This window comes from Podarcis tiliguerta, assembly GCF_965153285.1.
Source record: "Podarcis tiliguerta genome assembly, chromosome: 12".
Taxonomy (NCBI): domain Eukaryota; kingdom Metazoa; phylum Chordata; class Lepidosauria; order Squamata; family Lacertidae; genus Podarcis; species Podarcis tiliguerta.
The window spans coordinates 9589185-9615469 of record NC_139545.1 but is presented as its reverse complement, the minus strand read 5'-3'; the positions used below and the strand labels follow the sequence as shown (position 1 = coordinate 9615469).

Below are 26285 nucleotides of genomic sequence, written 5' to 3'. Positions count from 1 at the left end.
GGTCAGCAAACGTTTTCAGCAGGGGGTCAGTCCACTGTCCCTCAGACCTTGTGGGGGGGCCGGACTATATTTTTTTTGGGGGGGGGGGATGAGCGAATTCCTATGCCCCACAAATAACCCAGAGATGCATTTTAAATAAAAGGACACATTCTACTCATGTAAAAACACCAGGCAGGCCCCACAAATAACCCAGAGATGCATTTTAAATAAAAGGACACATTCTACTCATGTAAAAACTCACTGATTCCCGGACCGTCCGCGGGCCGGATTTAGAAGGTGATTGGGCCAGATCCGGCCCCTGGGCCATAGTTTGCCTACCCATGTTCTAAAAGATACATTCTTTAAAATACAAAGATACATTCTTTAAAATACTTTCTTAAAGATACATTCTTGAAGGCAGACAGCAGGCTACAGCTTGCAGTTTATTTATTCTTTTATTTCATACCATTTATATTTAGGCGACCACCCATGAACACGTGTTCAATATGTGTGCAACTGTGGACACGCACATAACTCAGAAGTGACTGATAAATGTCAAAAACGTCACCCAGAGGGGCAGAGCGGGGTGGGGGCAGAACAGAGGGTTGGGGGGCTTTCCCAACGGTGTTTCAAATACACACAATTTCATTGATGCACGTGGTGCCTCAAAATGTAATGTTAATGGCGGGTTGCCTGTACTGCTTAATTTTTAAATCCACGTCTTTGTGCTTTGCAAAAAAACACACACAAAAGAATAAAATTATCAGTAAAAGCAGTTTAAAACAACTATTTAATTAAAAGAAATAAGAATTAAGGATCAACCAAAAACAGATTTAAAAACACACAGCAACATTATGGAAGAGGGCAACCAAGATGATCAAGGGTCTGGGTCTGGAAACCAAGCCTTATGAGGAATGGTTGAAGGAGTTGCGTATGTTTAGCCTAGTTAAAGCTATGGTTTTCCCAGTAGTGATGTATGGAAGTGAGAGCTGGACCATAAAGAAGGCTGATCGCCGAAGAATTGATGCTTTTGAATTATGGTGCTGGAGGAGACTCTTGAGAGTCCCGTGGACTGCAAGAAGATCAAACCTCTCCATTCTGAAGGAAATCAGCCCTGAGTGCTCACTGGAAGGACAGATCCTGAAGCTGAGGCTCCAATACTTTGGCCACCTTATGAGAAGAGAAGACTCCCTGGAAAAGACCCTGATGTTGGGAAAGATGAAGGGCACAAGGAGAATGGGACGACAGAGGATGAGATGGTTGGACAGTGTTCTCGAAGCTACCAGCATGAGTTTGACCAAACTGCGGGAGGCAGTTTTCAGACAGGAGTGCCTGGCGTGCTCTGGTCCATGGGGTCACGAAGAGTCGGACACGACTAAACAACAACAAGCCTGGGAAAGAGGCTAAACTCGTGTGTAGCCTGGGGATTTCTTTTCAGTACCAGAATTAGGCTCCAAGTTCTTTCCCAAATCCAATTGTTTTTCCTAAGCTTTTATAATGTGCTTTCATCTATGAAAACTAGCTGAAATTCAACCTATGGAGATGCGTGACTCTACACTTTTCCCTAGCTCCGCGGTAATGAGCTAACCACCCGCCTTCCCTTCTGTACCCGGGCTCTTTCGTCATCTCCAAGCGACGTGCTTGGGATGATGGGAGTTGCAGTCTGACAAGATCTGGCGACCCAAACCGTTTCATAGCAATACAGTATATCGAAGCAGAATTGACAGAGAGGAGCTGAAAACGGCCAAGATCCTTAGCAGTTTTTAGGTTTAATTCCAGATCTTAGTAATTTTTAAGTTTAATTTCTGGATCCTCAATCATTTTTAGGTTTAATTCTAGGATCCTTAATAAAGTTTAGGTTCAATTCCCAGATCCTTAGTAATCTTTAGGTTCAATTCCATCAGCATCTGCCGTTAGAGTCTTAAATGAACCACCTGCCATGTTCCAGGCAAACGCGAAGCAGGAAACAAGGTGGAACTCTTCAGTGGTAAGAAAACTAGGCAGGTTCCTAAGATCGGGCTGCTCGTCATAGGTATTTAAAACACCGTTATAAATTCCCCACCAAGCCGCGGCTGTGCTGCAAAGGGATTAAAACCCCAAATACATTTTGTCTGCGGAGTTGCGGTGATCATGGAAACCAGCTTGGTACCTAGAAATAGAATTTATTTATATAAAGCACGTGTCAAGAAAATAAACACCACCAAATACTTTTATTGGGGAGATTACATATAAAAATAAGTATAATCTGTTTGTTTCCAGTGCCAAAATCGGGCTCCCACAAAAGGGTGGGCTCGGTGACCCTCGGGATCCTGTCCAATTCTGCAGTTCCGATTTTAGGATTCTATAAAGTGAGTTTAAAAAAGGCACCGGCGCGCTGCTGGCTGCAAACCCTGCTTTCTTCACCCTTTTTCATTTCATTTTTCTTTTCTTTTCTTTCTTGCAGGGGGGCTGCCGGTTGCAAACCCTCCTTCCTCTGCTTCGAGGTTGGGCGCCCGTGTGCCAGGCGACGCTTTAGCCGCTTGTCCTGCGCGCGGGGTTGGACTAGATGACCCCGGGAGATCCCCCTTCCAAGCCTCCGCCGCGCTCTCCGTGATCACCGCTCTTTGGCGCGCGGTCCTTTGGCCTTGGGGGCGGGGCGTCGGGCGAAGCCCCGCCTCCCCTTCACGTGGCCAGGCTCCTCCCCTCGCCTGGGATTGGTCGGGCGTCGGAGGCGTCGGCGCGGCTGGGGCCCGGCGGCGAGCTGCGTGGGATGCCCTCGGCTGCGGGACCCGAGGCGGAGCTGAGGAGAAGTTGGCCGGGGGCCCGAGAGGTCATGGCGGTCAGTGGGGGACGGGGGGCACCCCCTACTCAAACGGGGGGAGGGCTGGGCTGGGCTGGGCTAGCCGGCATCCCACCCCCCGCAGCGAGGCGGCCCGGCGCCTGTGCCAGGTGGTGGTTTGGCTTGCTCCCGAGTAAGCACGGGCAGAGTGGCAGCCCCTCACAGCTTGGGTGGGAGGGGGCCGCTTCTGGTCTCTGGGTGGGTGGGTGGGTGGGTGGGACTCGGGACAAGAGCCCTTCTTCACTGTTATTTATTAAACTTGTCTACCTGAGGAGGGGTTGGAGGGGGGTGTATGGGGGTGGGGGGCCGCTTCTGGTCTCTGGCTGGGGGGAGGTGGGACTCGGGACAGGAACCTTTCTTCACTTATTTATTAAACTTGTAAACCTGGGGGTGTAGGAGGGTAGGGGGTATAGGGAGTGGGGGTATAGGGGCGTGGGGTAGGGGTTCGTTGAGGGTGGCGGGTATGGGGTGGTGGGTGACCGCTTCTGGTCTCTAGCTGGCTGGCTGGGACTCTGGAGTGGAGCCTTTCTTCATTTTTTTCATTATTGAATTCGTATACCGCCCCTCGGTTTAAAGATCTTGAGGCGGTCCACGAAGTAGAGAACGAAACCCATAATAATAATAATAAGAAGTTTATTTATACCCCGCCCTCCCCAGCCAAGACTGGGCTCAGGGCGGCTAACACCAAATATAAAAACAATTGATTGAAATACAGCTTAAAAACAAGGTTAAAATACTGTACAACATTAAAACATTAAAATTAAAATACAGAAGAGAACCACCAAGTTGGGAATTTGCAGCCTCGTGTTGTGCATTGAGGAAAGGGCATGGAAAAGGAAGCGCTAGGCTTTCCGTGGCTCCTCTTTAGGGTAGCGTAGGATGGTAGAGTTGGAAGGGACCCCCAAGGGTCATCCAGCCCAACCCCCTTGTAAGGCGGGGATCTTTTGCTAGCCGGCATCCCACCCCCCCCCCCCCCGAAGTAAGGCGGCCCGGCGCCTCTACCAGGTGGTGGTTTGGCTTGCTCCCGCATAAGCACGGGCAGAGTTGCAGGCCCTCACAGCTTGGTTGGGAGGGGGCCCGCTCCTGATCTCTGGGTGGGTGGGTGGGACTCGGGACAAGAGCCCTTCTTCACTGTTATTTATTAAACTTGTATACCTGAGGAGGGGTTGGAGGGGGGTGTATGGGGGTGGGGGACCGCTTCTGGTCTCTGGCTGGGGGGAGGTGGGACTCGGGACAGGAGCCTTTCTTCACTGTTATTTATAAAACTTGTAAACCCGGGGATATAGGAGGGTAGCGTGTATAGGGGGTGGGGTAGGGGTTGGAAGGGGTTGGGGTGTATGGGGTGGTGTTAGGGTTAGGGACCGCTTCTGGTCTCTGGCTGAGGGGAGGTGGGAGTTGGGACAGGAGCCTTTCTCCATTGTTATTTATTAAACCACATAACACCGGTCTTGAAAGACCCCCACTGGCTCCCAGTACGTTTCCGAGCACAATTCCAAGTGTTGGTGCTGACCTTTAAAGCCCTAAATGGCCTCGGCCCAGTATACCTGAAGGAGCGTCTCCACCCCCATCTTTCAGCCTGGAAACTGAGGTCCAGCTCCGAGGGCCTTCTGGCAGTTCCCTCGCTGTGAGAAGCCAAGTTACAGGGAACCAGGCAGAGGGCCTTCTCGGTAGTGGCACCCGCCTTGTGGAACGCACTCCCACCAGATGTCAAAGAGATAAACAACTACCAGACTTTTAGAAGACATCTGAAGGCAGCCCTGTTTAGGGAAGCTTTTAATGTTTAATAGACTGTTGTATTTTGATATTCTTTTGGAAGCCGCCCAGAGTGGCTGGGGAAACCCAGCCAGATGGGCAGGGTATAATTGATAAATTATTATTATTATTATTATTAAACGTGTATACCTGGGGTGTAGGAGGATAGGGGGTATAGGGCATGGGGGTATAGAGGCATGGGGTAGGGGTTGGAGGGGGGTGGGGTGTATGGGGTGGTGATGAACCGCTTCTGGTCTTCAGCTGGCTGGCTGGGGCTACAGAGTGAAGCCTTTCTACATTTACTTATTTATTTAATTTGTATACCGCCCCTCGGTTCAAAGATCTTGAGGTGGTCCACAAAGCAGAGAACAAAACCCCAAATACAGAAGGGAACCATCAAGTTGGGAATTGGCAGCCTCATGTTGTGCGTTGAGGAAAGGGCATAGAAAAGGAGGCGCTAGGCAAGCGCATGGAGGACACAGGCTTTCTGTGGCTCCTCCTTAGGGTAGCGTATAATAGTAGAGTTGGAAGGGAACCCCAAGGGTCATCCAGCCCAACCCTCTTGTAAGGCGGGGATCTTTTGCCCAATGAATCCGCCACCCTGAGATTAAGAGCCCCATGCTCTACTGACTGCTCTATGGAGGGGTTATGTACTACCTTTAGGATTAGCCTCTGAATAATGGTTGCTGGGGAGTGTTGTTATATTCATGTTGTTGTTGTTGTTATCATTCTGTTGATTTATACCCTGCCTTTTGCCTTGACACGGACACAAAGCAGCTTATGAATAAAATAAGAACAGCAAAAAAGATTGGGGGGGGGGAATGATTAACAAACAATTAAACATTAATAGAATTAAAACTGTATGTGTATTAAAAACAGATAATAATAAAAACGGCATAGCATGAGCCCTCTCATTAAAAGCGGTCAGTTCCTCAAAGCCTGCTGGAATATGAAGATCTTCACCTGCCAGCAGAAGGACACCAATCCTGCCTATCACTGGGATTTTAAGCTGTGCTTATCTAGGAGTAAGCCTCATTACATGCAGCATAGGATTGCAGTGTCAGTGTACCAAAAACGCAACATAACAGACTAATGTATTCGGAAGGTACATTACGTGTAATAAACCAGGATGATATTTTGTGAGGTTTTACATGAGATTCCTGAGATGCTCATTTAAGGATGGTGACGTATAACTGAAGACACCCATATAAGTATTCTCTTGAGAGATTTACTGCAAAGTAACACATTCCTCAAGACACAAGGAACAACTTTCTGGTAGTATTAGCAGTTTGACAGTGGAAAAGATAGCTTTGGAATGTTGTAGACACTTTTTCGGTGAGACTGATAAGTATTGGCATGAGGGATGCTGTAGCTGTGGATTTTCTGCACTGACGGGGTTGGGCTAGGTTGCCTTTGAGGTCCCTTAAAGGTAAAGGTAAAGGGACCCCTAACCATTAGGTCCAGTCGTGACCGACTCTGGGGTTGCGGTGCTCATCTCGCTTTATTGGCCGAGGGAGCCGGCGTACAGCTTCTGGATCAAGTGGCCAGCCTGACTAAGCCACTTCAGGCGAACCAGAGCAGCACACGGAAACGCCGTTTACCTTCCCGCTGGAGCGGTACCTATTTATCTACTTGCACTTTGATGTGCTTTCGAACTGCTAGGTTGGCAGGAGCAAGGACTGAGCAACGGGAGCTCACCCTGTTGCGGGGATTCGAACCACCGACCTTCTGATCGGCAAGTCCTAGGCTCTGTGGTTTAACCCACAGCACCACCCCCATCCCCATTGAGCCCCTTCGAGGTCAATTGACCTGCATTGAGGTCCCTTCCATTTCTATAACTAGTTGAAATCATGCACAGTTGTCACAAGACTTCCAACGGGCTTAAACATGTGAGAGGCATTGCAGGACATTGGCTTTAAATTGCAACTTGTTGAGCATTTTGACCGATACCATTTATGAAAGCAAATCCTGAATTGAGCATTAAAAATATATATTATGTCTTTGCTGGCGATAATATGTCCCATTTAAAGGCTTTTTCTTTTAACATTGCACTGTTTTCCTTTGAAGATGCACCCTGTGCTGAAAGCCTTTGTTTGTGGCTCCATCAGTGGGACCTGCTCTACCCTCCTATTCCAGCCTCTAGACCTGCTTAAAACCCGCCTGCAGACCCTACAGCCATCTGTCAATGGGTAAGCATTTGATATTTCAAGAAGAGACGCTTACGCCTGTTAGAGGTTTGGAATAGAGACAGAATGAGAACAGAAGAGGGTGAAAAGTGTTTGGCAAATGAAGTAGGAAAGGTCTTCCAAAAGGTGTTGCAAGACCATGAGGGGAAAGAGCATATTTCAGCCTCAGTTTTTAATCTAATAAATGCATTTATATGGTGGTCTCAGTCAGTAGATAGCCAGGATGATTAATAATTAGTAATTATGATTATGGGCTGTGACTGTGCAATCACCCTGGCTTACAATGAGGTTTCCAAACTTAAAAAAATCATCCCGATTGTATGTCTGAGCCAGTCATGTTTTGAGTGACTGATCTAGCTAGAACTATCTTAAAAAACATGGATCATTTTTACTGGAAGCCCCGAAAAGCCATTCCCACTGAAACAGCAAGTACTCTAGATACCATGAACTAAAATGTAAGCACATGCCAAAGTAATGTATTGGCCTTTTCACGTGGTGTTTCCATAAACTAATACGTTAGTGGTAAATAGAGAAGAATGGCAGGATTCAAGCTTCTTTGTGTATTAAATGGACATCAAATAACTTGTTCAGAGAAGCAGGAATGGCTTGGTATACCTGCTCATCTCTGGAGGGCTTTGGCCAATGGAAGGAGGAAAGGATTATTTTGCAGTGTGTTTCCTATCAACAGACTTGTGATTATGTGTGCCTGTTTTTAACCTCTGATTGGGTTTTCCTTGCAGATCAGGCCGTGTTGGCATGGTAACTCTGTTCTTTAAGGTGGTTCGCACAGAAAGTATACTGGGGCTGTGGAAGGGTGTTTCTCCGGTAAGTTGCCTAAATAAAACAGTGTTTTTCTTTTCTTTTGGATTCGTTGGAGTTAACCTAATTTGTCTCCTTGTGAGACGAACACCCTATTAACAAATAAATGAACATGACTAACTTAGTTCCATTAATCTCCATGGCTCTGCTCTGAGTAGGTCTAAGATTGTAGAAAATGTAGCCTTATGTTTATGGTGTCTTGAATTGTGAGCCGGCCACGTAGCTTGAAAAGAAATGCTGTATTTTTCGCCCCATAAGATGCACCTAGTTTTTAGAGGAGGAAAGGGGGAAAGCCTTGTTTTTTTGAGGATCAGCACAAAGTTGCGCAGCTTCTTTTGCAAAGGGGAAAAGCCCCTTTTTTTGAGGATCAGCTCAAAGTTGTTGAGCTTACTTTGCAAAGGAAAAAAATCCTGTTTTTATGGGGTTCAACTCACAGTTCTGCAGCTTCTTTAGGAAAGCAAAGGGAGCCGTTTCTACAGTTTCCAGGCAGATAAACTAATCAGCCAGTCACATGTCACTGTGGAAACAGCCTCCGTCTGCAGAACATTCAACAATGGAGGCCTGGGCAAGGGGGTGGGGCCGGAAAGGGAGCCAGCGATCGACCACACATTCGCTCCATAAGACGCACAGACACTTCCCCTTACTTTTTAGGAGGAAAAAGTGCATCTTCTGGAGTGAAAAATACGGTAAATATGCAATAGAATTTCCGTTGTGGTCTTACCACTAAATATTTTCTCTCTCCCCACTGTTGCCCTTTCATCTCTTCACAGTCCTTTGCAAGATGCATCCCAGGAGTAGGGATTTACTTCAGCACCTTATATATGATAAAACAGCATTTTCTGCTGGATCGTTCTCCTACAGCCCTGGAGTCTGTTTTGCTGGGTGGAACCTCACGTACTGTAGCTGTGGTTTGCATGTTGCCTATCACTGTAGTGAAAACACGGTATGAGGTGAGTTTTGTAACCTTTTTTTTAATAAAAAAATTTGCTGTACTATATAGGTCAGTTGCTGCCCTTCAACTATACAGCCCAAGGACACTTTCATTGTTAGGTGTTAAATTTCACTTTTGTGTTTGGTTTGCAGTGTGGAAGGTACGGCTATGAAAGCATTTATGGAGCCCTGAGGAGCATCTATCGGTCAGAAAGTGTCCAGGGCTTGTTTAGCGGTCTGACTGCAACACTCCTGCGTGATGCGCCCTTTTCTGGCATTTACCTGATGTTCTACATGCAAACCAAAAAGATAGCACCGTATGGTAAGGGTGGTTGTAATGTTGTCCTCACAGCTTCATGTTCCCGGAATTTAATTTGCAGGGTTTAGATAAGGTACATCAGGCATTTTCAACAGGATCAGGATGAGCCATTGAAGTATTTATTCACCTGGTTGACCAGAGAATGAGCTGCATGACTGAATGGTGGGTTGACAGGCCACATTTCAATATTTGTAGCAATGTAATTTTGCTTGGAGAATATTTGCTATGCACCAGTCATTGTTGGTGTACATAACTGCAGATTGCTACACAAGAGAGAGTTGGCAGAGTTTTGGAGATGTGTCATCTTCTTGTCACCTGCTAATTGGTGAAGAATATTTCTATGCACAATTGTTTCTGTGATTGAAATTTCATCCTGGTGGATGCTGCTTCTAAAACACTCCTTTAAACATAGTCCTTTGCCTATAGTCTATTCTATGCCTGGTCTCTTTGCAACCCTGTCTTAAGCATGTTTACTTAAAAGAAAAAAATGTCTGTTGCATAATAGAATTGTAGCCTTACTCCGCAGGGGGGAAACACCATGATGTAATCTGCTGAGTAATCTGTTTAGTCAGCTACCTAAGTTCAGATTAGCACTGAACACTGTAAGGTCCAGGAAGTTACAGCAGAGCACATTTCTGAGTCAGCAATGGGATGATGCCACAATGAAGTTGAATGCCATTGAAGCTGGCTTGGCAGACACCTCTTACTTTATTTACTTGTATGTCTTAATAGGACTGTGACAAATGCTCAACGCTGGTTAGTACTTGTTCGAAATGTCAGAGCCACTTTGAAAGCATGCTGCAGGGAAATCAAACTAGAAAGTCATAAGGATGGTATTCAGCTACATTTAATGAACAGGACTATGTTAGGTTCATTTATTTCAATGGGTTTGCTTTGAGTAAAAACTTGCTCAGAATAGGGCAAGGCACGTGGCAAGGTTTAGGAGGAATAGGCAAATTTGGGTAAGGGGACTGGCTAGTTTTGGGATAATTTTAAAGATAGGATAAGGAAGATGGAGCAAGCAGCTCTGTATATAAAATGAAGCTAGATTTAAGTGGGGGAACAGTTAGGCAAATGTGACAAGTTGCTTAAGGAAGCTGAAATCTCCTTTTACCCAAGTACTTTTTAGGTGGAATAAGTGGCTGTTACTGAGGTTTTAAGTTGATTAAGAAAGATTTGGCGTAAGACTTTGTGATCCTTCTTTTCTCCTGCCGAAAGCTAATTGTGAAATGGTTTTTTGCTTGTTCTTTTCCAGACCAAGTGGACCCGGCACTCTCACCTTTAGTGAACTTTGGCTGTGGGACTTTTGCAGGAATTCTGGCATCGCTGGCAACTCAGCCTGCTGACGTCATCAAAACCCACGTGCAGGTGTCATCCGACAAACACCTCCGGATGCGCCAAGCCATTGCCTTCATCTTCAGGGTAAGGTTGAGTTTGCTCATTAACTAATCACATTTTTATACTGTTATTTTTTTCTAAGCCGTTGAAGGCTTTCCAGCTATGTTTGAGGCAGGCGTCTCAAACACACACACACACACACACACACACACACACACTGGCGTCATCAGCTGTTCTTATTTTTATCTGCTAGCCTCCTTGAGTCCCTTTTAGGGGGAAAAGGCAGAATAATAACAGATTCTCAGAAACGCAGTTTGAGCTTGGATAAGACTTTGGCCTCGCAGCTTGTTCTTATCTGTAGCCCCCCAAAACTGCTAGTGAGTGAGCAGGTCTCTTCCCAGAAAGGTGCATTATACCACTATATCTGACCATTGGACCTAGAGCTCAGTATTGTTTAGGTACTGAAATTGGGAACTTTTACATACAAACCCTGTTCACACATTGTAACCCATTCTCTAGGCTTGCTATCTCCTCACTCTCCCCTCCAAAACTATACTGAATTTTACAAATATATAGAATCACTGCACATCAACCTTTTGGACTTAGCACACGTTGTTCTGACTTTACAACTTTGTTTTGGTGTTGCAAAATTGTGAGAGTGTTGTTTTGTGTATCCCTGACATCTTCCTACCTGTAGAGAAATTGCCCACTACAATACAGTTGTACCTTGGAAGTTGAACGTCTTGGCACTCGTACGTTTTGGCTCCCGAATGCCACAAACCTGGAAATTGGCGTTGCGGTTTGCGAATGTTCTTTGGAACTCGAACACCCGGCACGGCTTCTGATTGGCTGCAGGAGCTTCCTACAGCCAATCGGAAGCCGCGCCTTGGTTTCTGAACATTTTGGAAGTCAAATGGACTTCTGGAACGGATTCCGTTTGACCTCCGAAGTACAACTGTACCAGGTCTGAAAGAGTACTTTGGCTCTTAAACTGGCAGAGCGTACTTTGATGACAGATATAATTTCATGAACTAGCTAAATTATAGGATCTGGATGTGCTACTTTCAGGTTTTTTTTATCACTCTTGGCTTGCTTTCAGATAGAAGCAATTCTGGGCTAGCTCTGCTCTGGGAACAAATGGTTGTAAACCATATCTTTGTCCTTTGGACACACAATTAAAAGGGAGAAAGATCACACAACCCTTCCCAAGAAATTTATTTAGTTTAGAAATATTTCATTAAGCTAAGGTATCACCGAATGATGCACTTGAGTCTAGATGCACAAGTATATCCTGTTGAATAATTCCTAGCATCGTTCAAAAAGTAGCTATTGAACAGTTTCTTTTGTTAGGTTTCTATGCTGATCAGCTGGAGCCATCCAAAATGTTTTTGTCTTCGCGAGAGAATCTGTCAAATTCCTTCATCAGCATTTGTGCCTAAGCATTGTTGTGTCCATAAGGCAAATGCTTGCCCCCCCCTTTTTTTGTAAGCATTTGGTATATGTTTTGCTTATCATCCTGCAACATGAGAATACCTTACTTGGGACTCTGATGTTATGGTGCAGACACACTGCTATCTAGGTTAAGGGAACAAGAGCAAGACATAGGGTTGGCTCAAAGGACTACCTGCTTAATGAATGCACACATGAATTTCCTTCCTTTCTTCTCACCTGCCTGGCTAGGGTCATAATTATATTGACCATTCTGGCTTCTTCCTGCTGTTTCTGTGGGGTGCGTGGAAGTCCTGTTGCAACAGTCGTTTGAATAAAGACCAGGCCTACTGGCTGCTGTTTTGCTCCTAATAATAATAATAATAATAATAATAATATTGACCATTCTTAACCCTGACAAAAATATACACAACTCCGTTTCAGAAACCTGGATTTCCTTTAAACACGCTTCTGAAACAGTTTGAGCACCCCCCAGATTTCTTTCATCCAGCTTTAGTAAGAAACCCAGGGAAAGGAATGTGGAGCGTTGTTAACACCTAGTACCATGTGATAATTTTCATTACGTGATCCTTGCCTAGCTAATGCTAAACCCATAGGTAACAGAGGGAGTGTCTCTTTTTTATGATTTTTCAATTTTATATATTTCAATAATTTTATAACCATTTTGACATTTCAAAACTTGACTTCCTTCCTCCTCTTTCTGCGGTTCCTTAAACTTATTTTTAATATTTTCTGCATATCCAAATTAACTTAATTTACTCATTTATTCATCTACATACTTTAAGTATATACTCTTATAAAACTGCAGGTTATTACAGTAATCCTGCCAATGTTCTTATCTCTTTACAATTTATTTGTAAATATTCACCAAACCATTTCCATTTTTTTATAAAAACTTTGTTATCTGGATTTCTTTTTTTTTCTGGTAAGTTTTCCCATTTCTGCGTATTCCATAAGTTTTTGTATCCATTCTCCTTTTGCTGGGACCACTTCTTTCCATTTTTGGGCAAGTAACATTCTTGCCACTGTAGTCACATACATTAATAAATTTCTATACAGTTTGGGTAGTTCTCTCCCTATAATTCCCAAAAGGAAAGCTTCTGGGGTTTTTTACAAAGAGGGAGAGTCTCCAGACAGAATAAAAACCCCTGATGCAGAAGCAGATAGGAGAAATGGTAGCAGCTGTGACAGCTTTGGAAAACGTTGACTATTCATTCAGGTTTGGGGTTTTTTCCTTAGAAAAGCCTTTAACCACCCTAACCTTTAATTTCTAACTGAAAATCAAACTTGCTGAACATTTGCTGCAGCATCAATGTGCCTTGCTGAAGGGTTTGCATGCTTAAGAGTATCAACGGCACTTGCTTCTTTCTCCTCCTACAGGATTACGGATTCATAGGCTTTTTCCGAGGTGCCGTCCCAAGAGCTTTGCGACGAACACTGATGGCGGCCATGGCATGGACTGTCTATGAACAGATGATGTCTAAAATGGGCTTAAAATCCTGAGTGAGTTCTGCCGGAGAACAAAGCGGCCTAATCTAGTTCTTCCACTCGCTGAAGTTGCTTTGTGAAACTGGTGGTCTGATCCATATGGGAGGTGACTTGCACCCGTTTGTGGGGAAACTCCGTCCAAGCCTGTGGACCAGGCTTTTATAAGTGAGACTGAGGGGAGCAAAATACTGCTCTGGTCACGACGGGAAGAGCATTCCAGGGGAGACTTTGCCATACAATTGCACATCTGGGTGTCCGGTGCATGTGTCAGACGTGCTGCTAAGGCCCACCTTCTTCCCAAGAACCCTTTTCCAGAAGTCCTCTTCAGCCTGAGCCGCTTCCAAAGAGAACACAGGAAAGACTCTCAAGAAAGCGGTGTTGGGGTGGCTGAACCTAGCATCCCAAACCGGTGACTCCTAAATTGTGTGCTGACTCTCCTGCCTGCTCTCCTCGAGCAATGCGTTCTGCTTGTACGCCCAACAAAAACAGGGTAAAGAGGAGAGGTGACAGGAAGCGTGTCTGTTTCAGAGCTTGTCTGGCGCAGTTGGTAAGAAAGAACAGTGCCATTGCTGGAAAGCAACAATGGGACGCAGAAATTCAGCATTCCGTATAATAAGGGCAGGGAGCCTGTAGCCTTCTAGCTGTTTGTTGGACTACATATCCCATCATCAACTATTGCCAGAAAAAACAAACCTGACTATTTATTACCAGTGTGGGCTGAGGCTGATGGGAGTTGATAGTACTGATGGAAGGATACAGGTTGCCCATCCTTGCCTTGTGGGATTGCTTTAGTGTGCCAAACCCTGTAGTCTGTGAGTTTAAATGGTTGCCATTAAGCACTCCTGTGTCTCTTCAGTCTTCCTCTGTGTGTACAAAACAGTGGAAGAACAAATCTACTTAAGGCACAACTCAGGAGTCAGATGCTGGGACAAATCCCTCTTAAGCTATCTGTTTAAATGTTGCTGTTAGTCCAGCTGCCTTCAGCAAAGGGGGCTGTCCTATCTTGCTGTTATTTAGCTTTCTCCTAGCTGAGTATTGCCTGACTTTTCCCCTTCTTTGCACTCCTTGCTCCAGCGATCAGCATCGGGGATGCCATGCTGCAGTTGTCTTTTGTGTGAATAAATTAGAGTGGGTGAAAAGCAAACTGGGGACAGAATGGCATTTAAAATATATTTGTGTTGTCATATGTCTGTACTTTCCATGTTCATAAGAAACCTGGTCCAAAGATCTGTGGCCTTGGAAGCATGTTGAAAGGACTTGGTGATCTCTTTGGCCTCTGGAAGGACTGTGTTTGACTTTGGAGTGCTTGGAGAAACTTGTTTTGGCCAATTATTTTATTATTGGAAGCACTGAATTTTTAAATTGCTGATTAAAAAGAGAAAGAAAAAAGCTTGCAAGCATAATTTTCTTTCCAACTTAGATTCTTCTAGTTTAGTTTTGGTGGTTCCAATACTTCATCAGTTAAAAGTTTGACAGTTATAATGCCCTAAACAGATTAGTAGTAAACCTGTGAATCACCTGCGAGACTGAGTAATTTTAATTGGGCTTAAGGCTGACTTTCAAAGACTCATCTGGCCTTCAGCAATGCGCATGGATAAGTCAAAGCTCTAGCAGTCAGAAAATGTATGTTCCAGATGTGAAAAATCAAGTGAGTCTTCACAACTAAATATCTCATCAAGGTCTCATGGACTTGAGTTCCAGAACAAAATTATTTATTTTATTCATTTCAACAATATATAAATGGTCTAAATACAATAATCTGCATGTGGTATACAACAGTACAGAAAAGGTATAAATCCATTAAAACTATAAAAATAAAACTACAGTATAAAATCAAACTATAAAAATCAAACTTATGTTAAAATTCCTCCTGAAGTTTTAAAAAAATGTCTTCAATAGGCAATGGAGATTCAGCTGGGCCCAGGGTGCCTGTCTGACCTCAACTGGAAGGGAGTTCTAGAAGGTTGGGCCTACAATACTAAATGCACGGCTTCCTAGATATGAGCCATGCCTCTGATGACAAGATCGAATCAATCTGGAGTTTATTATATTGGTTGCAGGGAAAGATGCGCTCTTGTGTTCTATACGTGCTCAGTCTAAAGAAGGGAGTGGAAAATGCAAAACTTGGAAAATCTTAAAATGGAAGCCACATCCATAGAAATAGCAACAAAGCCCACATATCAGCATATTTATTTGTTTTCATGAAATTCATACACCGCTTGCTTGTTAAAAAAACATACCTCGAAGCAGTTTACAAAAAGATAAAACAATACAATTGAGAAAAAATCACAACCATACTTCAAAACAAACAAAAGTTGCAATACTATAATAGATAAAGATTATCTCTTCGCAGCCTTCCCTCTCCTATACATTGTATAGAGTGGGGTTGCGCTGTGGATTTGAACTCGGGGCTTGCTGCATGTACAGCATGGAGTCGTTCTCTGGGGTTGGGGGAAACAAATGCCCCGTGATGTGTCTGATACCAGTCTCTGCTGGGGGTATGTGGTTAGGGAACTAGGTGCTGGAGGGCTTAGAATCCTAGACGTTCCCTCTCTTTTGCTTCTGCTGTCTGTTTCTGGCTATCCATGCAAAACATGAATGAGGCTATATTGCTGTAACTGCTCTCTACGTTGCTGAAATGAGTCATTGATTTTGCCAGTTCATGTGCACCACCCGGTTCATGTGGTTCAATCTTATTCTAAGTGGTGAGAAAATCTGCCTGTGGTTGTCTCATAGATGAAACAATGGATAGCTCAGTTGGTTAAGAGTGTGGTGCTGACAACGCCAAGGTTGCAGGTTTGATCTCCGTATGGGACAGCTGCATATTCCTGCATTGCAGGGGGTTGGACTAGATGATCCTCAGGGTCCCCTCCAACGCTACATTTCTGCCATTCTAGGACTTCTATAGCGTTTTTACATCAAAACAGCCCTAGTGTAATCAAGAGACGCGTGGTGGTTGACTTTGCAGGTTCTACCTGTGCTTTATGTGTTCATAAATTGCTTAAGTGCCAACCACACATTTGAAATGGGAAGGGCTTAGTAGATTGTTGTAGAACTGGGTGATCATGGAGTTGAATTGGGTAAAGAAAGCTTCAAACACAGTCTGCACTGCAGCTGATGGTTGCTAGCATACTGTTGAGGAAACAGTGCTTGTGTGATGGTAATGATGTATTCAGCTCTTTTCATGCCTGGGATTAAGAGCTTCATGCCATATCCTCTGACATTTCTCCAAGGAATATAGGGGCCTCCTACCGAAAAGTGGGACATTCTGGGATCAAATTAAAAATCCCAACAGAACAGCAACAAGGCAGGCTGGACGCCTTATCTCGACTTAAGTATAGAAGCAGAGGCGGTGCGTAATACTAGTTTTGAGGATCTGAGCAAACAGTTTGCAATTAGGAAAAAGTAGGAGGAAGTTTTTCAAATGTAAATAAAGTGGAAGTATACAAAAATAATCATTATTTTCCATCTTACTAGGTTTTGTTTCATTTCAAAAAAACAAAAGTTTATTACTTTTTATATTTTGAAGTCGATATATATGGGGGCAACAAAATATTTTTAAGTCCTTAGGGCCTCTAAAGGTCTTAATCCAGCTCTGCTCTGCTTAGGGGCAGCTGCTGAACAGGCTGTCTTATCTGTCTTATCAGAAGGAAGTTGGGTGGAGATGCTTTTTGCTTATCAGCCCCAAACAGCCGCAGACCGCAGGAGAGGCTATAGCAACAAACAGTCAAAACAGCACCTTGCACCTAATGGAATATCCTGTGTTTTTGAGGGGAAGATTGGGGCAAGTGGAGTATACCTGTGGCTATATCTTGAAAGCCATTTGCCCCATCCCAAAGAATGGTGGGCACTTTAGTTTACCCCTCACAGAGTTAAATTTCCCAGCAACCCTTAAGAAACCACAGTACCCAGATTTGGGGTGTGTGTGTGTGTGTTTTGTTGTTGTTGTTTAGTCGTTCAGTCGTGTCCGACTCTTCGTGACCCCATGGACCGTGTGTGTTTTGAATGTGCTTTAAAGATGCAGCCTGTGTTGTGTGTCCTTTTTGAGTGGCAAACTGTAGGACACATGCTTGTTCCTTACACAGCAGAACTGTTGCAGTTAGCAGACTGCCTCAGCATTTATTTTCACATACCTTTATATGCTGATTTGCGTAAGCTTCTTTTGGAGCAGGGGTCAGCAACCTTTTTCACCCGTGGGCTGGTCCACCGTCCCTCAGACCATGTGGTGGGCCGGACTGTATTTTTTTTGGGGGGGGGGGAATGAACCAATTCCTATGCCCCACAAATATAATAAAAGCACACATTCTACTCATGTAAAAACACCAGGCAGGCCCCACAAATAACCCAGAGATGCATTTTAAATAAGAGGGCACATTCTACTCATGTAAAGACACGCTGATTCCTGGACTGTCCGTGGGCCGGATTTAGAAGGCGAATTGGTCGCATTCGGCCTCCGGGCCTTAGGTTGCCTACCCCTGTTTTGGAGAGTCGTTATTTCTCTGAGCAAGGCTGTTTAAGGCCTTTTTGCTCATCACAGACACAGAAAAGGCTGGAAATGTTTGCCCCTTACTGATGTTGTATGCACAACAACGATGCAAAATTTAGACCTTTTCTGGTCTGCTTCTTAACTTTGTACAGACAGAGCAATCCTAGCTATAGGAAACTGGCATAATTTACACAGGTTTAAGGTGCCCCTATTCTAAACTCCGTTCAGGAGTCTCTGGGAAAAGCTACCATTGGCTGGCGAGTGTGACATGATCAAAGAATCACCGGATTGTAGAGTTGGAAGGGACCTTGAGGGGCATCTAGTCCAACCCCCTGCAATGCAGGAATCGTGCCCACAGCAGTTCCTTCTGGTTAACAGCCAGACAAACTAACCCACAGCACTGACTCGTGTTTTGAGGACTGGGCCCTGGGTCACCTGACCCAGTGTAAATCTCTCCTTGCCTGTTCTGCCCACGGACACCACTTTTTGGACTTTGCTGGTGCAGGTTACGGTGGTGTGCGTTCTGCTAGCTGAGCCCTGGCTGAACCCAGGTGATGGACGTTTAATAATAATAATAATAATTTTTTATTTATACCCCGCCCTCCCCAGCCAAGGCCAGGCTCAGAGCGGCTTACAAGCAATAATAAAAACAAGATGAATGATTACAACTTAAAAACAAAAGTAAAATACAACATTAAAATAATGGAACATTAAAATATTAAAATGTAGCCTCATCGCAGGAGAAGGAAAAGAAAAAAGAAAGAGAGGGGGGGAGGGAATCAAATTGGCTCCAAGCCAAAGGCCAGGCGGAACAACTCTGTCTTACAGGCCCTGCGGAAAGAAATCAGATCCTGCAGGGCCCTGGTCTCATGAGGCAGAGAGTTCCACCAAGCCGGAGCCAGAGTTGAAAAGGCCCTGGCTCTGGTTGAAGCCAATCTAACTTCCTTAGGGCCTGGGACCACTAGGGTGTTGTTATTTATGGACCTTGAGGCTCTCCGTGGGGCATACCAGGAGAGGCGGTCCCGTAGGTACAAGGGTCCTAGACTTTTGCTGGTGTAGCCACAGCACACCTGAGAAAGCCCAAGATCTACTGGATCCAAACATGTTTTTCCCGTTGGATCTTGGGTTTGTAAGACAGTAACTAACATGAATTCTGGCACCCGCTTTGTTCACAGCATGTGCTGAAGGGATGAGGAACATTCACCTTGTAAATATACCTGCGGAAGAATCAGGTGGTCGGGAAGATTGCAGTCCTAAATGCAGGAGTGAATGGAGCCTGTTTCTGCTTTAGGATTGGGCCACATCACTCTGAAGTTACCAGGGCCGGATTTAGGTTTGACGAGGCCCTAAGCGACTGAAGGTAACGGGGCCCTTTATATGTCCAGCTGTCCTTTGTGAACAACAAATTGTCACTGTTTTTTTGTTTTGAGTATATGCTATATGGTAATTTATGGACCTAATAGGTATCTAAAGCCATTTGCACATGTTGCCATTCAACCAGTGCATGCAGAATGTAGGCACCCTATATATAGAAATGAGCAAACCTGTGATATTTTAGGGAGCAGGCTATGCCCATTACTTACATCACAGGAGCCTACACAGCACAAAACACTGTTGCTGTATGTAGGTTTTATTTTATTTGTTTTTATCTTATATTTTGGAAATGTACATCCAGGTGTTTTTTTCCTTTAATTTTTTGGGGGCCCCCAAGAGAATGGGGCCCTAAGCTATAGCTTGTTTAGCTTATACGTAAATCCAGCACTGGAGGTTACACACACTTGTTTGGGAATAAGCCTTACCAAATGAATGATCTACACAGAATAGGACCCACACATGGCTATTCAGACGTATGCCCTTTAAAAATATTTATATTTTATAGCAGATATTCTAGTTAAAAGTGATTTTGTTTTTTTAAAAAAGGGAAACAAAGAGTGCTTTAAAAATACAAAAGCCTTCCACTAAAATTCCTCACATACCTGTCAAATACAAACGTATGTAAGTGAAATTATTATTCTAACAGATATACATCTATTTATTTTTATAAATGCTTTCCAAATGTCATTATATTTGCCCACACACAATCTATGACTTCAATACGACTTGCTTCCTGTAGGATTGCAGTCTTATCTGCCTACCAAAAAACGCCAGCTCCTTTTTATTCAAGGCTGTTCTTTAAATGATGTGGAAGATGGGAGAAGAAGCACCACTTGCAATGGTAAATATTGGGAAGGCGAACAAGTGGCCTCTGCTGACACTCACAGGCTAGTACTGGTACAGTACTCCACTAGACTCAATGCTGTTGCTAAACTATAGAGATACAAAATATGTAAGGGGTTTTTGCAACAAAACGTTTCTCAGGGGCTGAGCAGCTGCCCATGCCCTCTTCCAGGATACTCCATTCCGCTTCCCGCCCAAGTCAGCATTCTGTGGCCAGAGCATGCTCAGTCCTCACTGGATTGTTTAGACTCCCCTGCAATTTTTATTTTTTGTCCTTCTGCAAACTTTGGGATCCCCTAGGGCCTGGTGCGTCTATATGCTCTCGAGTTTTAATAAAATAAAATATAATTTAAAATTTGAGTTAATTTAAAATTTAATTAAATGTAATATAATTTAACAATTAAATGTAATATAATTTAAAATTTAATTAAATTCAAATTTAATTAAATTATAATGCCCCATTATAATTCCTCCAGCGCGCGGATTTGAGTGCTGCCTATGAACAGCAAAAGGCACCGACGAGCGCAAAAGCTTCGGAGGGTGACTAGCTGCGTGGCTCAGCGACGCCTCGCGCCCTCTTCCGCTTTCCCCGCACATGGCGGCGCTCCAACAGAGCCCCGGAAGTGAGAGGCGGCGCCGCGTTCGTCGCCGAACTCTTCCCTCCTGGCGCGTCCCGCTTCCCCCCGCCGAGGTCGTGACGTCACCCCTTTCCCGGCGGAAGCGCCTCGCGATTGGCGGGCAGGTCGACTATATATAGGCGTCACGAGGCGCCGCGGCCTTCTTTCTCTCCGACCCCAGGGAGGCCTCCATACGGCGTTGTAGCCGCGTGAGTTGGCGCGGGGAAGCGGGCGGGGAATTGGGGGGGGGGAGCGAAAAGGCGTCTTCGGAGGAGGAAGAGGGAGCCGGGGCGGCAGCGTGGGGGGCCCTTGGGGGGAGAGGACGGGGCTGGTCCCCCTTCCGATGGTGGGCCCTTCGCTCGAGGCCTCGCAGCTGCAGCGTAATAACGCAGTCTTAGGGGCGCCCTGAGAGGCCCCGAGCCCAACCCGTGCTGAGGTTTTAGCCCAGATCAGGAATATATACATTGCTGTCACTGGATTTCCGTACCGCCCTTCATCCGCAGAGCGCTTTGCTATCTATCTATCTATCTATCTATCTAATAACACAAATATAAATATATATATCACACATATTTATATAGAACACAAACCCGTTGCAAGCAAGAGCAATAACACACCCGAACACTGTTTAAATGGCCCTGGACGGTTCAGTTAGCCAAAAGTCATGGAGTATAGGAATAATTTTTCCTTGGTGCCTAAAGGTAATGGATGCCTGCGATCTCTCCTTGCTTCACCTCTAGCTGAAGCAATTCTGAATCCTGACGTCGTTACATAGTTTCCAATCTCTGCCTCTGCTGCAGCCTAATGGCTGCTGTTAGATAACAGTTTTAGGCCAGAAATGTGATTATGTTGCCTCTTCAATTGCCACTATATCAGATCTTTTTCCTGCCCTCCTAGCAGTTTGACATCACGTCAAAGTGCAAGTAGATAAATAGGTACCCCTCCGGCGGGAAGGTAAACTGTATTTCTGTGCACTGCTCTGGTTTGCCAAAAGCGGCTTGGCCACATGACCCAGAAGCTGTCTGTGGACAAATGCTGGCTCCCTCGGCCTATAGGGTGAGATGAGCGCCGCAACCCCAGTCGTTCACAACTGGATCTAACGGTCAGGGGTACCTTTACCTTTAAGATCTTTCTTAAATCACAAAGTTACTGTAAATCACATGCAGAACCCAAGGTTTTTTTATCATTCTTGTATTGAAGAAGACTTTGCAATCATATATTTGCCTCTGCAGTGACAGTAGTTCACTATTGCTCCCATTTTATAGATTGGCATGGAGACCTGACAGTGATGTTCCTGTCCCATACTAATATAAGCTGATTCTGTTTTAGGTTTCCTGTCGTTGCTTTAAAAGGAAACTTCACAATGTCCGGAGGTCTTGATGTTCTGCAGATGAAGGAGGAAGATGTCCTCAAATTCCTTGCTGCAGGAACCCACTTGGGAGGCACCAATCTTGACTTTCAGATGGAACAGTACATTTATAAAAGAAAAAGTGATGGTAAGAATCTTGTAGAATGTCAGGGTGATTTTTTAATAGCCTGTGTGGCGATGCTAGACTCAGCAGTGGCTTATGAGTGCAAAGTAGCATTGGATTTTACATTTTTCTGTTCAGTTATTTATATATTCAGTCTATATACTACTGCTTAGTGCTTTTCACTTCCTTTAGTTCTATTCCTTGCCAAGAATGCACATGCTGAACTTGCCTATTCAAATAAGTGAATTGCTTTTGTCAATTGTTCTATGTCTAAGCCAGGGCTGGGAATTTCTGGCCCTCCAAATGTTATTAGGCTACAACTACCACCATCCCTGTTTATTAGCCATTTTTGCTAGGGCTGATGGGAGGACTCTTTTAACAATATGTGGAAAGGGTCACAGGTTCCCTGTTCCTTGTCCTGGCCTATCTTGCAGTACTCTAGGAGTAAACTGACATCTATGGGTTCTTTACATTTCAGGACAGGTTTTTTGTACTTTGCTTTACTTCTTTGTGTTCTGATGTTTATCATGGAGACATGTCACAAAGAATAGCTTTGGTGGCTTGAGTAAGATTCGATATATTTCAGGCAGCTTGATCTACATGTTTGGTTTTAGCTGCACACTATTAAAGCTCAGAGGTGAGGTCAGTTTCTGGCCTATGAACTCTTGAGTGTCGGAAGTGTGCTACAGTAAACGCTGGCAGGATTTTCGCTAACGCCAGGAGAGCTATGCTCTATGACTGGAGTTTGATAGTAGTCACTGCCACATCCATGCCAAGCTTGATAAAGTGAAGGGACATGTTTAATAATACTTTGTAAACGTGCACCTCTACATTTACTATTGAGGCACTATGAGTGTGAAGGTAAGCACCCCCTTCTGCAAAATTGTCCTCTGAAGTGTAACCACAGCAAAACAGTAAGTGTAGGAACCCTCATGCCACTTGCACATTTCTTTGAATCGTCACTTCTCAGATGAAGGCAAACCAGAGGATGAAATCAGTACTTCCCCATGTCTTTTTGGAGCCGTTTTTCATTCTCATGCAGTCGTATCATTCTAACAAGGGGGAAAGAACGAGTGCAAACAACTGCAGTCAGGAAACAAGATTCAATACAAGTGCATCCAGTTGCCGGTTTCTATTATTTAAAACACTGTTGCGTTTTATGTAGGTATTTACATCATCAATCTGAAGAGAACGTGGGAAAAGCTGCTTTTGGCAGCTCGTGCCATTGTTGCCATCGAGAACCCGGCTGATGTGAGCGTTATCTCCTCCAGGAATACTGGACAGGTATGGGAGTATGTCAAGGAATGCAATTTGAGTAGCTTCTCAGGAAAATGCATAGTATCATGATAGGGTTGGCTCTAGTGTTTTTGCAAATGTGTCAACACTTGTCTCAAAATAACCATGCAAGCCAGGTCTCTGTTGAAAATGCAACATAAATTCTAGAAGAAATGCAACTATTTCAGCCTGCTTATTATCTCCCCACTGTAGCGTGCCGTTCTGAAATTTGCTGCTGCAACTGGAGCTACACCAATTGCTGGCCGTTTCACTCCTGGCACTTTCACCAATCAGATCCAGGCTGCCTTCCGTGAGCCCCGCCTCTTGGTAGTCACTGATCCAAGAGCTGACCACCAGCCACTGACTGAAGCGTCATATGTAAACATCCCTACCATTGCCTTGTGTAATACCGATTCTCCCCTGCGCTATGTGGATATTGCAATTCCATGCAACAACAAGGTAGTGTATACATTTTATGTCTATCTGTGGTTTTCTTTTAAGGCATTTTCTGAGTGTGATTTTCAAAGTTTGCAGTGAAAGCTTACTGCTCTGTTTTGATAGAAGGCAGCGACTAGTTTTGGAGGGGGGAAACAGGTCGTGTGCACATTGTTAGAGCTCAGAGCTGAGGTCAGTTTCTGGCCAATGAACTCCTGAGTGTAGGAACTGTGCTACATCAATCTTGGCAGGATTTTTCGCTAACGCCATAAGGACTTTCATAGTCCAATGAGTGGAGTTTGATAGTGATTCTTGCCACACCTTTATGAGAAATGATAGAGGGACGTACCTACCTCATTTTTAATGTATTTTACCCCATTGTTCTGCTTTTGAATTTGCTGAGCAGTCTTACCAAAACTTGATTGCCTGTGTCTTTTAATAAAATATGGTTTTTTTGCCAATTTACCCTATTTCCTGATTCTTTTTATTGTTGTTGTTGAGAATATTGGTCCTAATGGATAAATATCTAATCTGTGCTCCAGGGGGCTCATTCAGTTGGCCTGATGTGGTGGATGTTGGCTCGTGAGGTCTTGCGTATGCGTGGTACTATTTCCCGTGAGCACCCATGGGAGGTTATGCCTGATCTCTACTTCTACCGGGATCCTGAAGAGGTAAGCTCGGATTGGCACACAGTATTGCGTTGGGGTTTTAGGACGAGGAAGGAAAAGGAGAGCATGGCCTTGGCAAAGCAGCATGACCCGTACCCTGTCCGCTCAGTCCCTACCCAGAGGTTCAAAGTATGAGGAGGCACTTCTGGAGCAAAATGTTTCTTTGACGTTTACACTAGGTGTGATTGACACTTGATGGTTTCACTAGTGGGGTACCAAAGTTAGTTGTTGTTTAGTCGTGTCTGACTCTTCGTGACCCCATGGACCAGAGCATGCCAGGTACTCCGGTCTTCTACTGCTTCCCGCAGTTTGGTCAGACTCACGTTTGTAGCTTCGAGAACAGTGTCCAACCATCTGGTCCTCTGTCGTCCCCTTCTCCTTGTGCCCTCAATCTTTCCCAACATCAGGGTCTTTTCCAGGGAGTCTTCTCTTCTCATGAGGTGGCCAAAGTATTGGAGCCTCAGCTTCACGATCTGTCCTTCCAGTGAGCACTCAGGGCTGATTTCCATAAGAATGGATAGGTTTGATCTTCTTGCAGTCCATGGGACTCTCAAGAGTCTCCTCCAGCACCATAATTCAAAAGCATCAATTCTTCGGCAATCAGCCTTCTTTATGGTCCTTCTTTATGCACCAAAGTCAGTCACATACATAAACTCATTAGAGGAACCTTTCAACAGCCCTACTGAACCAAGTCTTTGGTAGACCTTTTCCAGCTAGAATGGCTATCAGTGTTCTAACCAGCAACACCCACTCAGCCCCTTCTGGGATTTAATTTCCTCTGATGGGATCATAGCTGGGTTGCCCTGTCTAGCCATCCCCACTCAGATGGTTCAAACCCCAATTGCTCACACTGACAGCCCAACTCCTACAGGGAGAGTCAAATACCTATCTGCTAGATCCCTGTCTAACCTGTAGACAATCCGTGTCTGCCCTCTCTGAAAGGTGCATGGCCCGGTTGATTAGGGCATGGTGCTTGATAATGCCAAGGTTGCAGGTTTGATCCCGGTACGGGAGAGTTGCATATTACTGCATTGCAGGGAGTTGGATAAGCCTCAGGGTCCCTTCCAACTCTGTGGTTCTATTGTGACTCTTAAAGCTCTGCATCTAACTGCTTTCTCTATTGATTGGCTCTGGGTCTCTCCAGCTCTCATTGGTTGCCGGGTCACCAGGAGGCAGGCCCATAGCTTGTCCGTCGCAGAAGATATCTGTAACATTAGCTTGCGTTAATCTCTCTCTCAGATTGAAAAGGAGGAGCAGGCTGCAGCTGAGAAGGCGGTTACAAAGGAGGAATTCCAAGGCGAATGGACTGCGCCTGCACCCGAATTCACTGCTCCTCCGCAGCCTGAGGTGGCTGATTGGTCTGAAGGAGTGCAAGTGCCGTCTGTGCCAATACAGACAACATTCCCAGCTGGTAAGTATCTTGAAAGATGAAACTACATCTCTTGATGACAGCGAACTGTAAAGTTATTTGGCACTTGCATCAGTGGTGTTTCCATCTTCTCCAACAGGGGTTTCTCTGATAAAATCTCAAGATTTATTAGTTCTCAAACGTGACAAGGGAGGGTTGGGGGTGTTTGCTTGAGTTTAATATTTCTGATGGTGGTTTTACGTATGTTTTTTTCCAGAGGACTGGAGTGCCCAGCCTGCCACTGAAGACTGGTCTGCAGCCCCCACTGCTCAGGCAACTGAGTGGGTAGGGACTGCCACGGAATGGTCTTAGTACATCTACAGGAATTCATGAGTACAGTGAAAAATAAAGATCTTTCTTAATACAAGGCTTTGCTTGCTTTTCTGATATGCAGTGTTATCCTGGTGTGCTCTGAGATCCATGAGCTCATATACAGTGGTGCCTCGCAAGACGAAATTAATTCGTTTCGTTCCGCGAGTCTCTTCGTCTAGCGGTTTTTCCGTCTTGCGAAGCAACCCTATTAGCGGATTAGCGCTATTAGCGGTTTAGCGGCTATTAAAGGCTTAAGGGATTAGCGGATTAGCTGCTAAAAGGCTATTAGCGGTTTAGCGGCTTAGGAAAAGGGGGTG

General features: G+C 44.8%; 2 protein-coding genes across 5 annotated transcripts; both read left to right on the top strand.

Moving 5' to 3' along the window:
• Positions 1-1630: 1630 nt before the first annotated feature.
• SLC25A38 (solute carrier family 25 member 38) lies at positions 1631-16551 on the top strand. Of its 3 annotated transcripts, none has more exons than XM_083406970.1 (8): positions 1668-1966; positions 2423-2797; positions 6617-6738; positions 7476-7560; positions 8325-8504; positions 8638-8806; positions 10059-10225; positions 12971-16551. In XM_083406970.1, the coding sequence occupies exons 2-8, from the start codon at positions 2729-2731 to the stop codon at positions 13091-13093; spliced, it is 915 nt and encodes a 304-aa protein (XP_083263096.1). In that variant the 5' UTR covers positions 1668-1966; positions 2423-2728; the 3' UTR covers positions 13094-16551. The 3 variants fall into 3 exon arrangements, with proteins under 3 accessions (XP_083263095.1, XP_083263096.1, XP_083263097.1); XM_083406971.1 differs by lacking the exons at positions 1668-1966; positions 2423-2797 and adding exons at positions 3248-3601; positions 4965-5967 and having other exon boundaries at positions 6369-6738; XM_083406969.1 differs by lacking the exon at positions 2423-2797 and having other exon boundaries at positions 1631-1966.
• A 3937-nt stretch (positions 16552-20488) lies between these two features.
• Positions 20489-26023, top strand: LOC310661210 (small ribosomal subunit protein uS2). 2 transcript variants are annotated; one of them, XM_083406968.1, is made up of 7 exons: positions 20489-20607; positions 21728-21894; positions 23036-23154; positions 23359-23604; positions 24123-24251; positions 25488-25659; positions 25874-26023. In XM_083406968.1, exons 2-7 carry the CDS (start codon positions 21762-21764, stop codon positions 25966-25968), a joined length of 894 nt encoding a protein of 297 aa, XP_083263094.1. In that variant the 5' UTR covers positions 20489-20607; positions 21728-21761; the 3' UTR covers positions 25969-26023. The 2 variants fall into 2 exon arrangements, 1 of the variants encoding a protein (XP_083263094.1); XR_014503832.1 differs by lacking the exons at positions 25488-25659; positions 25874-26023 and adding an exon at positions 24889-25001 and having other exon boundaries at positions 24123-24475.
• Positions 26024-26285: the final 262 nt, after the last annotated feature.